At 47.2% G+C, this 14,611-nt stretch overlaps 1 protein-coding gene across 2 annotated transcripts in view; it reads left to right on the top strand.

The window, feature by feature from the left end:
- Nucleotides 1-14,611, top strand: part of Srgap3 (SLIT-ROBO Rho GTPase activating protein 3) — a 222,449-nt gene that overhangs the window by 103,058 nt on the left and 104,780 nt on the right. For both annotated transcript variants that reach the window (XM_038319202.1, XM_038319203.1), the window contains exon 2: nt 11,657-11,849. In XM_038319202.1, the coding sequence (XP_038175130.1) occupies nt 11,657-11,849 (193 nt within the window). The remainder of the gene's footprint in view (nt 1-11,656; nt 11,850-14,611) is intronic.

The following is a 14,611-nucleotide window of genomic DNA, read 5'->3' on the forward strand; positions in this document are numbered from 1 at the left end:
TTCAAACAAACAAACAAAACCCTCACGGGTTAAGTAAATACGTCTAATGACTGCCGTGAGGTCTCTGAAAGACTCGGGAGCCTCCAGCCTGGCCATCCGCTCTCTGCTTCTTCCACATAAAGTGAGGCATCCTGAGTCAGAGGCCACAGCTGGATGCTCTCAGCATTAATGACCTTCTCATTTTCTCTCATTTCAATGCATCTGATCCTTTAGGGACCACTGAGCATCAGAGTTGTGAATATTAATCTCGTGTTGAGATTGATCACAGCCTACTTTAACTCAGGGCCTTGGGCAGGAGGAGGCCTGGCTTCACCCTGCCTGTCCTTTGCCTTTCAATGAACATCTGAAACACAGAGAAGTCTGACTTCAAGGCAGGGACTGGCTGTTATTTGGACACAGCACAGATGCTAGGGGAAACTCTCTCTCCTGGCTCATCACATTTCCATGGCATCTTTTGCTGACTGCTTCCTGCTTGCAGGAACTGCAGAACTGGATTTCCCTGTTTGGATGATTGTAGGAAGTGTAAATCTCCTGTCCCAGTCCCCCTCCCCCTACAGTCTCCTGGCCTCAGATATATGAGTGGGGGGGTGAGGCATGGGGACCATACCACTTCCCCTTAAGTGAGGAAGATCTTCCTTGTTAACATCTCCATCATCATTACAAAAGAACTCTGGTTATTTTAAAATGCTAGCCCACAGACCGTGCTTCTTTTTGGGATGGAGGTGAGAAGTAGAGCAATAGGTACAAGTTTTATCACCCAGCGCCTTCCCAGCCTGTGTGCACCCCACTCCTCAGAAAGCTGCAAGCAGACAGGATTTGCTTCAACAGCACCTCTGGAGTTGATAGGCTCTGACTCCCTGCTTCCCCAAGGAACGATGGCATGTAAGCAGGCTGATGGGTAGCGCATCTGACATGTTTGGGAAGCATCTCTGGCAGCCACCTTGTGCCTACGCCTTTCTCTTCTGTGAAATGGAAAGCTGCCTCCCAAGGCTTTAACAGACATCCATGGAAAATACTGAACTCCACAAATGCCTGCTTTTAATCCCCTCCCATTTGCAAATGGGAAAACCAGGGGCCAGAGATGAACTGGCTTGCTCAAGGTCACATGACAGTATCCAGGCCAAGCTCTGAATGCAGTCACATTTGATACCAGACCTAGCATTGGCCACTGTAACACCCATTTATCCGGACTAGAGAAACAGCTTCACCCTGGGACTGATTCTTTTGGGAGCCTGGAGAGCCCTGCTAAACCCTGGCAGTAACTGGCGGAGCCTCCAGGGGATTCGGGTCAGTCCGGTTTGTGTCCTGTGAATTCTTTTTTGCTCAGTTTCATCAGCTTTTGAATGGTGTGACAATTACCTCTTCCATGGTCAGAGTATGGCGGCTGCTAACCTGCCTGGCTTGCTAAGGCGAATGACAGAAAGTAGAGATCCTTGATCAGAGGAAGTGGGGAGAGGAGACAGTCCAAAGTGCCAGGAACTGGCTAGCCCAGGCAGAGAAAGATTCTGAAGGGAGCCACTCACAGAGGGGTACTCTCCTGGTCTCTTGGGTTGCTCCCTGCTGCTCAAAGACAAAGCAGATGCATCTGGGCCTGGGCCCAGGTTGCCAGGGTAACTGCTGCAGCAGCTGCCTGGGACCTTGCAGCTGAGGCCCTTGGTTGCCAGGGAGGCCACAGAGCTGGAGCGGATGGGCAGGGGGCTGCCAGAGGAAAGCTGCTTCTCCACATAAGGGAGGCTGGAGAAAGGCCGTTCGTGGGATCACGCAACCTTCCTTGTGGGGTTGTGGACAACTGAGACAGAAGTGGACCCTGGGAGGCAGCTCTGTGACCAGGACCTTTGGTGCTCCTTGTACATGGCGACAGCAGTGATGTCTCCTTTACTGCATCCCTACTAGGTGCCGGGTGTTGTGTGAAATGCTTTATGCAGCTCTCACCAGTGACAAGCAGGTTTAGAAGTCAGGCTGGCTGTCCCCGGAGCCTGTGAGCACATACCCGTTGTTTTGTGTCTGGCTACCTCTGTAGAGATGCTATGTGCCGAGAGTCCCTTAGGTGCCTGGCATGTCATTTCTAGTCTGGCTGGCATCAACCCTGCAGAACAGGACAGGTAGAATCACCTGCCCTCTACAGTAACTGGACATCCAGGCTCTATAGTGTATACACCTGGTGAGGAGAGATAAGGTACTTTTCAGAGACATTGGCTGGATGATTTCATTGGTCACACCATCTCCTCCGGGGTTGGCATGAGAGGACAGGGGCCCTGTCAGGATGCTCAGTTTTGGGCTAGGCAAGAAGGGTCTTCATCACCTTGATATTCTAGGAGTTTGTGGACCCTACCACATGCTCTTGTCAGAGCATACGTGCACATATGTGAGTCATAGGATCCAGTGCTATCCTGCCCTCTCTGGGCTTCTGTTTCTATTCAAGGAAATGGGGGAGATAATACTAACAGTCTTGCAGGATATCATGGCAACCAGGAGAGGTGCACAAGCAGGTAAGGCCCCAGGAGCTTGCCAGTCCTGATTAGCTCCAGGAAACTGAGACTGGGAAGGGCATGTTGTCTTGCTTTCCTGGATGTTCAAACCATGAAAGGCCTTTCAGTGTAAGGGTACAGAATGACCCCTGTATTCCCAAGACAGGGTTCATAGAGCAGATCCGGCAGGGGCTGGGAGCTGTGTTTAGAATGCTCTTTTAGTGGGCATTCTGTTTAGCCAGTATGCTCGTTTGTAACCCAAGAGGCTATCTGCACACTGGGGGCAGAGGCCGTCAGGTGAGCTGGCAGGTCTCACCCACCAGACCTGTTCACCAGAACTCAGCCTGGCATCAAGTTTCGGGTTTGGACTGGTGTTTTCTTCTTCTTTCTCATGGAAAATTTCAGCTACTAACAAGAGCAAGGTGAGCACTGTCACTTGCCCTGCCACACCGCGCATCTGCCACACCACGCATCTGCCACACGGCACATCTGCCACAACGGCTAACTTCTAGAGTTAACTCAGCTGGGGCCAGCTCTGCTTGAGTTAAAACTTCTATCCCTCATCCTTCAGCCCAGAGTTGTGATGAAGTGATTCCTCTCTCTCTCTCTCTCTCTCTCTCTCTCTCTCTCTCTCTCTCTCTCTCTCTCTCTCTCTCTCTCTCTGTGTGTGTGTGTGTGTGTGTGACCGCGCACGCATGCGCTAGAAGGTGGGTGGGTGGGGGCAGTGGGTACATGGGCATGCACAGATCAGAGGACGATTTGCAGGTTAGCGGATTCCGAGGGTTGAATTGCCAAGTGTGGTGGCAAGCACCTTTATCAGCTCGGCTCAGAATTTTCATACTGGAATGTATGGGACTGAGAAGAGGATGAGAATGTTTTCACTTGTAGAAAATTAATACAACTGGAGATGACCATGTTAATCATTTATAGAATTGTCTTATTTTTCTATTGAGGAGTACGAAGGGGGCTGAAAGCCTCAGTGGTTCAGAGCACTGGCTGCTCTTGCAGAGGACCTAGGTTCAGCTTTCAGCACCACATGGTGGCTCACACCATCTGCAGCTCCAGTTCCGTGGAGCCAATGCTTTCTTCTGATCTCTGTGTGCGGGTAGCAGGCATGCACATGGTGAACACGTATACATGCAGGCAAAAAATTCATACAGATGAAAGAAATTAACCTGAAATGTTAGAAAAGTACAATTCTTCTTTTTTTGTAAACCTAAAAAAAATTGAATCTTTTTTAGTTTTTGATTTTGGTTTTTCAAGACAGGCTTTCTCCTCTTCTCTTCTCTTCTCTTCTCTTCTCTTCTCTTCTCTTCTCTTCTCTTCTCTTCTCTTCTCTTCTTTTTCTCTTTGCCCCCTTTCCTCCTGCCCTTTCACCCCACTGTGGAACACCCCGTTCCCTAATAAACAACCTTCCCACGCAAAAAAAAAAAAAAAAAAGACAGGGTTTCTCTTGTAACAGTCCTAGCTATCCTGGAACTAGCTCTTATAGGCCTTGAACTCACAGAGATCCGCTTGCCTCTGCCTCCTAAGTGCTGGGATTAAAGGTGTGCGCCACCACAGCCCAGCAGATTTTTGTTTGTTTGTTTGTTTTTGAGACAGAGTCTTGCTGTGTAGTCCTGGGTATCCTGGAACTTGCTACACAGATCAAGCTGGCTTCGGGCTCATATAGATCTGCCTGCCTTTATCTCCTGAGTGCTGGAATCAAGGGTGTGCACCACCATGAACCACTTATTTTGAAAGGATATATTGCCCAAATGAGTTGAAGATGTATGCTTATTCAAACACCTTCATCCAGATATTGTGACGGCTCATTCATTGTTGCCCACAATAGGGAGTGCTCAACCGCTCTTCAGTAGACAAGCAAATAAACAAAGTGAACAGTCACCTGTACATTAGAGTATTATTCTGTGATAAAAAGAAACGAGTCATTTGATATGGGCACATTCTAAATGCACAGTGCTGAGAAAGAGCTGGTCAGGAAGGCGGCCTGCTGCAAGGGTCAAGCCCTAGACATTCTGGGAACATAAGACTGAGGATTCAGGAAAACACACGGGTGGTGAGCAGATAAGATGGACACAGGAAGGGGAGACATAAGGGGTGACTAGGCAGACCACAGGGGACTCTGAGGGCAGTGAAATTGTGCTGTATGGGCTGATAATGGCGGCACTTGCCAATTAAAGACTTTTCTCAACTCTTCAGGAGACAGAGAATTGAGAGAGGACCCCAAGGTAAAATATGGGCTCAAAATAAGAGCGTATCTGCACTAGTTCTTCAGTGGTAACAAATGGGGTGCACCAGTAAAAATGTCAGTGAGCAGGGAAGCTGCAGGGGGTGGAGTGGATGGGAGCTCCCTGCACCTCCTGGCCAGTGTTTGGGCAGACCTGAATTTGCTCCAGTGTAGTTTGTTCATTAAGAAAAGCTTGAGTGGGGTGTGGTGGTGCACACCTCTAATCCCAGTGCTCAGGAAACAGATACTGGTGAATCTCTGTGAGTTCAAGGCCAGCCTGGTCTATAAAGTGATTTCCTTGACAGCCAAGGATACACAGAGAAGAAACCCAGTCCTGAAAACAAAAAACAAACAAACAAACAAAAACAAAGACAGACAAACAGAAAGAAAGAAAGAAAGAAAGAAAGAAAGAAAGAAAGAAAGAAAGAAAGAAAAGAAAAGAAAAGAAAAGCTTGATCCTACTTCCCTGCATCTTCGGCTGCGAGGGAGGCTGTAGCTATGGCGCACAGCGTGTGGCCCTGGCTGTTGCCGTGGCAGCAGCTTTGGTGAGACTGTGGCCTGGAGAGTGAGCTGGACCATGACTAGATGGGCAACTGTGGATTCTTAGGCTGTGGATGCCAGAGAAACATGGTTACCCTATAAGCAGTGGGGGGGGGGGGTGCACTGAGAAGTACGTCAGGAGAGTGCCATGGGGAGCTGGATGCTTCAGGAGGCCTGGGCTGTCTTATCCCTCCTCCCAACTTCGTGCCCTCCGTAGAACTGGAAGATCGTACTAGTAGTCAGGAAGTCATCTTCAGTCTGAAGGGTCTGGGGCCAAAATCTAACCCAGCTTCCCAACCCCTTCCTCTCCCTGCCCCACCCCCTTCATTTTTCTGTCACATTGTGCCACACTTTGGTTGGCTGCTTCCCCTCAGGGGACATCTACTATAAGAGGCTGTGCCTGGGGAGCAGCTCCATTTGATTTGATTTGATTTCTCTCTTTGAAGTCTCCAAGGAGAAAAGCCAAGGCTGAGCCTGTTTCTAGCAGCCTCCTAGAGGGGAGGCAGAAATCAGGAGACTGGGAACCAACTCCCTTGGTGTTGAAGAGAGGGATAGACTGCAGAGACTGAATGGGAGGTGGTTTCTGACTGCTAGACACCTCGACTTCCAGCTAACCAAACTCAGAAGGTTCTCCCTGTATCCCTGCTTTGGAGGCTCTGGCTGGCTGTGTGTGTTAGGGGAGGTGTCTCTGCCCCTTTCAGACTGTCTGCGAGTCTTTCACTGCAGTATGATTTATGTGCTTTTCCTCTAAAATGAGAACACTGGCTACTGACGCTGCCCTGTAGTCTGTCTAATAAGTGGCATCTTCTTGTTATGCACAGGATGCCAGAGGCCAGAAGATGGGGTGGGGGGGATTCACAGTGGGCTGTGCTTTGTTTTGTTTTGCCATGGAAAACACCAAGCTCTTGGTGGATCTCAGTCTATCGTAGTGTCCAATGCTTTGCTGTCACCTTCTGAGGGCTGCAAGTCTGATTCCTAGCTCCACTTTGCACTAGCTTTTAGGACCATAGCCTGATGGTGTCCTCTGAGCCATCACCCCCACCACCCACCATTACCTACAGAGGTGAAGTTGGGGATGCCATAGTACCCTCCTTCTAGGGATGCCCTGTGGTTGACATGAGAGAAGCACTCACAGAACATGAGCCCTTGAAACACTAGCATCATCGAGATGATTCTAACAGTGGAGGGGTTGGAAGTTGTAGGGGAATATCTGAAAAGATTGTCGTGGCATTTCCATCCATTTATATACACGGGCCTGTGAATGCACATGCCTGTGCAGCTGGTGATAGTTCATAGAACACAGTGTGGTCTTTGCCACGCCTCCTAGCTTAGTTTACGTGAATCCTTTGTTCATCCTCTGTAGAAACTGATAATGAGTGAGACCCACACTTGTGTGCTTGTGTGTAAAAACTGATAGTGAGTGAGAGCCATACCAAGAGTGTGTGGTGATGTATGCACATGTGTATATGTGTTTATATCTGTGGGGCATGTATATCTGTGTGTGTATGTATTTATTCCATGTATGTGTATGTGGTGTGTTTGTGTGTGTGAATGTTGCATGTGTGTATATACGTGTGTGTGTGTGTGTGTGTGTGTGTGTGCATGTATGGCATGTACTGGAATGTAACTTTTGTCTAAGTGTGTCTGGTATGTGAGATTGGTAGGTAGTATGTGGTTAATGGTGCGTATATGGCATGCACTATGTTCTGTGTATGAACTTTGTGTTTATCTGTGTGTTGATGTGAGTGTGTGTGTGTGTGTGTGTGTGTGTGTCAGGTGAGGTGTTCACAGCTGCTTCATACCCTGGGCAGAGGAACGTGAAAAGCATTAGTAGCAATTTGTTGGACAGGAACTGTTTTCTAATGGATCTGTTTTGCTCTGGGAGAATTCACTCGCTGGGCTTAGATTTCACTTGTGGCGACCTCAGATACTGTGTGCAAGAATGAAAACAACCATCATCCAAAACTCGTCCTGGTGATGTGTGATGCCAGGAGTCCCATAGTGTGACGGGAATGGTGGCAGGACCTGTCGGCCAGGCCTTGCTGGAAGGAGGCCTTCCCACCAGGGCTGCTGAGCAGCAGTGTGGGCCTCCTGCTGTCTACCCTCAGGATGAACTTAAAAGTCTCTGCTGTCCCATAGTTCTAGATAACATTTAAAATGTTTGAGTCTGAGTGTTAGTAGTTACAAAGGATATGTTTCTACCATGTTTTAAATATTGGCACTTTAGAATAACATTGCACCATTCTCTTAAAAGCAGATCAAACTGAAACTCAATAACATTACAGTTTTAAAAGCTGTCCTCTCATGAGGTGTTATATAATCCAGAAGAACGCACATATGGGGTGCAGCTCCATTTATCTGACCCAGGTTCTGCCCAGATCAAGGTTCTGGGCAGAACCCAAGAAGGTAACCTTGTCTTCCTCTGAGTCAACATGCCCCTAAAGGTGACTACTCCTCCCTCTAACACTGTAAACTACCTTTCCTGCTCTCATGTTTCCTGGCTGATTCAATAACAAAGTCCACACATTTCAAGCCTGTGCAGTATGTTGCCTGTACTTTCTCTCTGCATAGCACTCCCTGAACATTTGAAACATGCCTCACTTTGAAACATTGCTTCTATTCTTACTGGATTTTTGGAGCTTCAAACGCTTAGTTATAAAGCTCTGATTCTTGAACAGATTTTCAGGTGGACATAAGGTTGACTTCTTTTGGGTCTTTATCTGTGAGTGGAACTCCCAGGTCTTGGCAAGAATTCTGCAATCTATTACTATTCTCAACTGTCCATTCAAAAAAACCCAAAGGCATAAAGCTTTTGACATAATTTCTTATCTTTTTGAATTTATAATTCTCTTCAATTTCCTTCACAGAATTTTTTCTTAATATAGTTCTATGTTTAAGACTTATAAATTCATTATCGTAGTTCTTTTCAACCTATATACAAATTGAAATAGACATTTTAATTTTTAGTCACATTAATTAATTAATTAATTAATTAGAGCACAAATGGTTTGTGGTTCTTTGAATTGATGAAGGTTTTCTTTTTTCTTTATTTTTTATTGGTTTTCATTGATTTTTATTGAGCTCTACATTTTTCTCTGCTCCCCTCCCTGCCTCTTCCCTCCCCTTCAACCCTCTCCCAAGGTCCCTATGCTCCCAATTTACTCAGAAGATCTTGTCTTTTACTACTTTTTATGTAGATTAGATCCATGTATGTCTCTTTTAGAGTCCTCATTGTTGTATAGGTTCTCTGGGATTGTGATTTGTAGCCTGGTTTTCTTTGCTTTATGTTTAAAAACCACTTATGAGTGAGTACATATGATAATTGTCTTTCTGGGTCTATGCTTTTGTTTGTTTGATTGAGTTTAAGTTTTTAGTTGCAGGATATATACACCATAAACAATCCTCTCTTTGGTACTTTTCCAAGGGCCTTAAACTACAGCAAGAAGTCTAAAAGGCTTTCTTTTAAAATAATAGGTAGAGAATGGGTGGGAGAGAATACAGGTGCAACAGACCCACGGAAATTAAAGGAAAGACACAGGAACCTTCAGCTTTGAAAGCTTGCCCTATTTTCTCAGTCTTAAGATGGCCACACAGCCCAGAGAGGGAGGGAGCCAACACAGGTCACACACCAATTCCAGAAGTGAGATTAGAACTTGGGTCTTATCATTGATTTCCGCTCTCAATTTGATTATTTCCTGCTGTCTACTTTTCTTGGGTGAGTTTGCTTCTTTTTGTTTTAAAGTTTTCAAATGTTCTGTTAATTCACTAGTGTAGAATTTTTCCAGCTTTTTTATGGAGACATTTAGTGCTATGAATTTTCCTCTTAACACTGTGTCCCATAAATTTGGGTATTTTATATGGTCATTTTCATTGACATTTAGAAAGTCTTTTATTTCTCCCTGTATTCCTCTATTGTACCTTCAGTGCTTGAAATTCTCTCTTCCACCTCCTGTATTCTGCTGTTTATGTTTGCATTTGTGGTTCCTGATCCCTTTCTCATGATTTCTGTTTCTATAATTCCCTCAGCTTATGTTTTCTTTATTGTCTCTATTTCAGTTTTCAAGTCTTGAATAGTTTCTTTCATATGTTTGTTTGTTTTTTTCTTGGTTTTCTTTAAGGGATTTGCTAACGTCTTCCAATTATTTGTTTGTCTTTTCCTCCATTTCTTTGAGGGAATTTCTCTTTTCCTCTTTAAGATTTTCAAGCATTCTCCTTGAAGTTATTTTTTAGGTCATTTTCTTCTGCTTCATCTATATTTGGTTGTTCAAGTTTTGCTGTTATAGGGTCTTTAGATTTTACTGGTATTGTTTTGCTCTTTGTGGTGTTGCATGCGTTCTTACCTTGTCTACCCATCTTTTCCTCTGGTTGGTGTGGTTGGGGCTATCTGTGACTTTGGTGATTCATCTTCTGGGTGCCAGTGGATCCAAGGCTCAGATGGTTGTTCTTCGTGGTACAGTCAGTGCCACAGTTCTAGTTACCCTGTTGGTCACTTTGTGTTCCTTGAGGTCACTCTGCGCTCCCAGGGTTTGCTCTGCTCCCATGGAGTTTGCTGGTTTAGGCCTGCTTTGGTCTAGGTTGCTGGCTCAGACCTGTTTCTGTATATGTCCCTGGTCTGGATCTGCTCCAGGGGAGGCCCCTGGCTTAGGGTTGGTCCTGCATAGGTCTCTGGCTCTGATCTTCTCCCTCAGAGGTCCCAGACTCAGGTGCACCCAGACCCTTAGAAGACCTGGCTCAGGCCTACTCCCTCGAAGGTCCCAGATTCACAGCAGGACCTGCAGCAGTCTCTGACTCTGGCTCACTCACTCAGTAGTTGCTCCCCTCTATCTGCTCCTGTGGAGTTAGCTGTTTCAGGTCTGCTCCAGTCCAGGTCACTGACTCAGTCCTGCCTCCGCAAATGTCCCTGGTCTGGATTGGCTCCAGCCTATGTTACTGGCTCAGTCCTACTCCTGTGGAATTTGTTGCCTCAGGCCCTCTCTGGCCTAGTCAGCTGCACCTGTGGAGTTCACCATCCTAGACCCCCTCCAGCCCAGGTTGCTGGCTCAGTCCTGCTCCTGTTGAGTTTGCTGCCTCAGGCCTGCTTTGCCCTAGATTGATGACTCAGTCCCTCAATGAAGGTTTTCTAGTACCAATATTCAAAATTGCTCTTTTTTGAACACCCAGACATTTTTGACATTTTGGGGGTTTTCCATCATAGTTAGACTCTCGATCAATTCAGCCTTGGTTTTTCTTCTGAAAATAGGGAGCAGGGCCATTTTGAAGAATGAGGTGGGAAGAGGGTGGCATTCTCAGGCTGAGCTGGAGAGCTTAGTGATGGAAATTAGGCTCTTAGGTGGATCCTTCTATACTCCTGTCTGCAAACCCATTGGGAAGTCTTGCTGTGTCCCTACGTGGCTCTGTACTGGTTTGCAGCCCTCCCCATATGATGATATGGGAAGGGGACACTGGACCATTGAAGGATTGGCTTGAGTGACTTCTGAAATTCATGGGCTGTGGAAGGGGACTGGATGTAACCTTTAGGCAGAAGGGAGCCTGGGGTATTTTTGAGAAGGTTGTCAGTGAAGAGCAAATGTGGCATCTTGAAGAGCTGGATCTATTGAGGACCCAGGAAGGGGTTGCTGCACCTGAATTGTGGTAGTGACAGTATTAGTATTTGACAAAATGTTGGGTTGTGACCATTAGGACATCAGGACAATTAAGGGTTTCAAGGACTGAAGTGAGGTTTTTTGTTTCATTTGTTCTGTTTTAGTTCACCTCTCAGCTTTTGAACATTTCCTCCTGGTTGCCCAGACCCAGCTTGATCAGTCAGTGCTTCTCCAAGTGTGGACTAGGTTCTTTTAGAGGTACTTGAGATGTTTAGGAGTTTAGAGTAATTGAAAGCAGTATAGGCAGGACCTTGAAGAACATTGGAGCTCTAAATACCTTCTGATGCCTTTTGGGTCCTGCCTGCACGAATGAGAAAAATCTGAACATTTCTCCCTGGGCCACCTCTTTTTTGTTGACAAAGAATAAGCCTCTTGGGCAAGGCCTCTGACCCTTTGGCAAGCCCTAGTTGTAGTGTGTAAGTAGGATTTAAAAATGTTATTTTCATAGAACTCATTCCCGATATCCCAGGATGCAAGAGCTGGAGCGATATATAGCTTTTTAGTTTGAGCAAATTCATTCCAGTGAGAAAAGTTAGTCAGACTGCTAATCATATGGAGTAACAATGTAGCCAGTGGCCTGTGCAGCAATCAGGAACCTTGATGGCAACAGGGAGTAACTCAAGCCTGGGAACAGTAGATTAGACTGTATAGCAGAAAGGGGCCCTTGCCAAATCTCCGCATAGCAAAGTTGGGGCTCTGTGTGGGATCTGGGCGGTGTGGGTCCACTGCGGTTCCCAGCCCCAGCCTGATGCTCATCCGCTCCTTGCTTCCCGCAGAGATCCGCATGCAGCTGGTGGAGCAGTTCAAATGCCTGGAGCAGCAGTCAGAGTCGCGGCTGCAGCTGCTGCAAGACTTGCAGGAGTTCTTCCGCAGGAAAGCTGAGATCGAGCTGGAGTACTCCCGCAGCCTGGAGAAGCTGGCCGAGCGCTTCTCCTCCAAGATCCGTAGCTCCCGGGAACACCAGTTCAAGTGAGAAGTTGGTTGTGGGTCCTGGGATGGGAGGTGGCCCTGGATAGGAGGGCTGTTGGCAGAGGCAATGAACAAAGGAGGCCAGGACCAGATCCTGACTGCAAGGTCCTTCAAGAGACTGGGTTCTGCAGCTTCCAGGAGCTGGTTGTTCTCTTGCACCAAGTAAAATGGCGATGGCTTCCATGCAGAAGGTTGCCATAGAGTTAGATGGCTGTTATAGAGCTACCCTTGCTTATGCCCAGCTGAGACTTCGTACCTCCTTTCATCACATCCTGACTTTATCTGGTTGGGTTTTAATTGGGTATCAGCTCAGCTTCTATGTCCTTAGGATGTCTTCTCATGGATTGGATTCACAGAGCATCCCTCTTCATTGCTGTTCTGGATGACCTCAGTACCTAAACACTCTCCTACCTTCTTATTTACAACACACAGGCCCTCTGATATCCTAACTGCTCAGACCTCAAGCCCTGAGTAGTAAGGGTCTCTATCTGATGAGGCAGGTGCTGAAGACTTCCAGTTACACCCTGAATTGCGGCTGGAGCTATCCACAGGGGGTGTGCACAGCTGGGGTCTCATCACTGGCTCCTCCTTCCTCTTGATTTGAGCCCCCCTCATGTGCTAAGTGTAAGCATGGAGAAGAGGGGGGAGGGCAAGCCTTGAGGACACAGGGGTCCCTTATTCCCTCACCTTGTCTGTAATGAGCCCCACTAGCCCCTCATGGGTTCATTAACTCAGCCACCAGCTGATGGGAGACCCAGCTGGCAGTTGGACCATGCGGGCTGCTTGGCTCACTATGAAAGTCTAATTAGGGGCTCACCCAGGCCGTTGCAGCTGGGGTAGATCCTCTACATGGTGCTCATGTGATGGGCCAGTCCTGACAGCTTTTGGAGGTTGAGTTTTCTGGGCAGGCTGATTCACCTTTGACTCCAGGGTGCTCAGGGACCTGGCCGCTGCTTCTGTTCATAGGTTCTCTGATGTGTTCTGGTCCTTCAGCCTAGATGTCACATAAGAATGCCCCAGCTTCCAGGCTGCTTTCTGGGGCTGGAGGAGAGACCTGGGGCTTGTTTTATTCTCACTGCAATGATCCTAGCTGAGGAAGGAGATGGGAGGAGGGAAAGGAAAGAGAAAGGCAGGAGGGGAGGGCGAAATTTATTAATTCTTGGTTCACTCAGTTTACTTGAGTTGAGAGATTTGACTCAGAGAGGGGATTGATTTGCGAAGATGCCACAGCAAGTTAGGGACAGAACTGGGGCAGAAATGGAGGTCCCTCTGCTCCAGGTTAAGGTGTTTTCCTCTGTCCGGTGGGTACTTCTCCCTAAGGCCCAAGCTTTTCCCCATCTGCCTGGGTCCTGGGGCTGTTTACAGCTCTGGACAGTACTAAACTTAGGTCCAGACCTAGCTAGGAAAAGTTCCAGGTGGCATTTGATTTAAAGAAAGGCGTAGGGCTGTCATGGAGGGTCAACAAGTTAAGGGGCTTGCTGCCGAGCCTGACAACTTGTGTTTTGTCCCCAGAACCCATATGGCAGAAGGAAAGAACTGACTTCTTGTACCCTATGTCCACAGAGCCTGATGCCAGCTCCTGGGCTCCCCTGGGGGAGCTTTAACATTGTAGAAAAGGAGGGGGGATGAAGGTTGACATCCTTCATTGACTTAAGATGGGAAGGATTTATGATGGGAATGAGGCAAAGTTGGTGCCCTGGGCCTTGATCTGTCCTTTGTGGATGAGCACTGGGTTTCAAAGTCTGAAATGACAGAGAAGATGGATGGTGAGCAAGGGTATCTAGCACCTATTAGAAGTCTTGGCCTATGGTTGGTACACATGTTTCCTGAATAAATGTCCAGGGCTAATTAGAGTTGCCACAGGGGGCAGTGTATCTTTTGACTTCCTCAGATGGGTGAAATGTTTGAGCAAAATGTTCCCCACTCATGTACCTGGTATTAGTGCTGTATTGCTGCAAGGACAGCTGACCTTGATAGTAACCTTCTGGCTGGAGGATGGGGACCACTAAGGGACTGGTGTGAAGGCTTGGTAAGATAGAGGCTTCTCCAAAATGCAGGGGCCTCTCCAGCCTTTGCATCAGAAGCCCTGGGGCATCAGCAAGCCTTTCTGGGGATGCTGGTGACCAGTCACTTTGGATGGTTGTCTGCATGACCAATGGTATTCAGTTGTTTTTATGCACTACACTGGCTCACCTTCTTTGTCACCAGCATAGAAGTCACAGTCTTGCCCTTTCTGGAAGAGCCTGGCTTTTCCTTCTGATCATCTGAACTGAGGAGCATTCGTTGGGCAGGAAGATACCATGGAGGGTAGCACGTAGGGGCCTGACCCTGCTTCTCAGGAGAATGAGTGGCCTGGTCCAGACAAGCTGGCTGGGTCTGCAGAAGCAGAGGTTTCTTGCCACCAAGACTTTTCCCAAGAGCTATAGATTCTAAAACACTGATACTTTGAGATACTTGGTGGAGGAAGTAAAAAAGAAAAGAAAAGGAATCCTGTATTTGGGAATCACTGTCTATTCTGGAATCCACTATGTAGACCAGGCTGGCCTTGTCCTCACAGAGATCCACCCATCTCTGCCTCTTGGGTGCTGGGACTAAAGGTGTGCACTGTCACAGCCCACTGACTGCTCTTAACGAGCCCCTGAGATGTCTCCAACACAGTGTTTAGAAGGCTCTGAGAGGTTTTACTAAGCCTGTTTGTAGTGATATTTCATTTGTATCTTAATATATAAAGCTTGTCTGAAAATCAGAAAAGTCAAACAGCC

The sequence above is a fragment of the Arvicola amphibius genome, chromosome 2 (genome assembly GCF_903992535.2).
Source record: "Arvicola amphibius chromosome 2, mArvAmp1.2, whole genome shotgun sequence".
Classification (NCBI taxonomy): Eukaryota; Metazoa; Chordata; class Mammalia; order Rodentia; family Cricetidae; genus Arvicola; species Arvicola amphibius.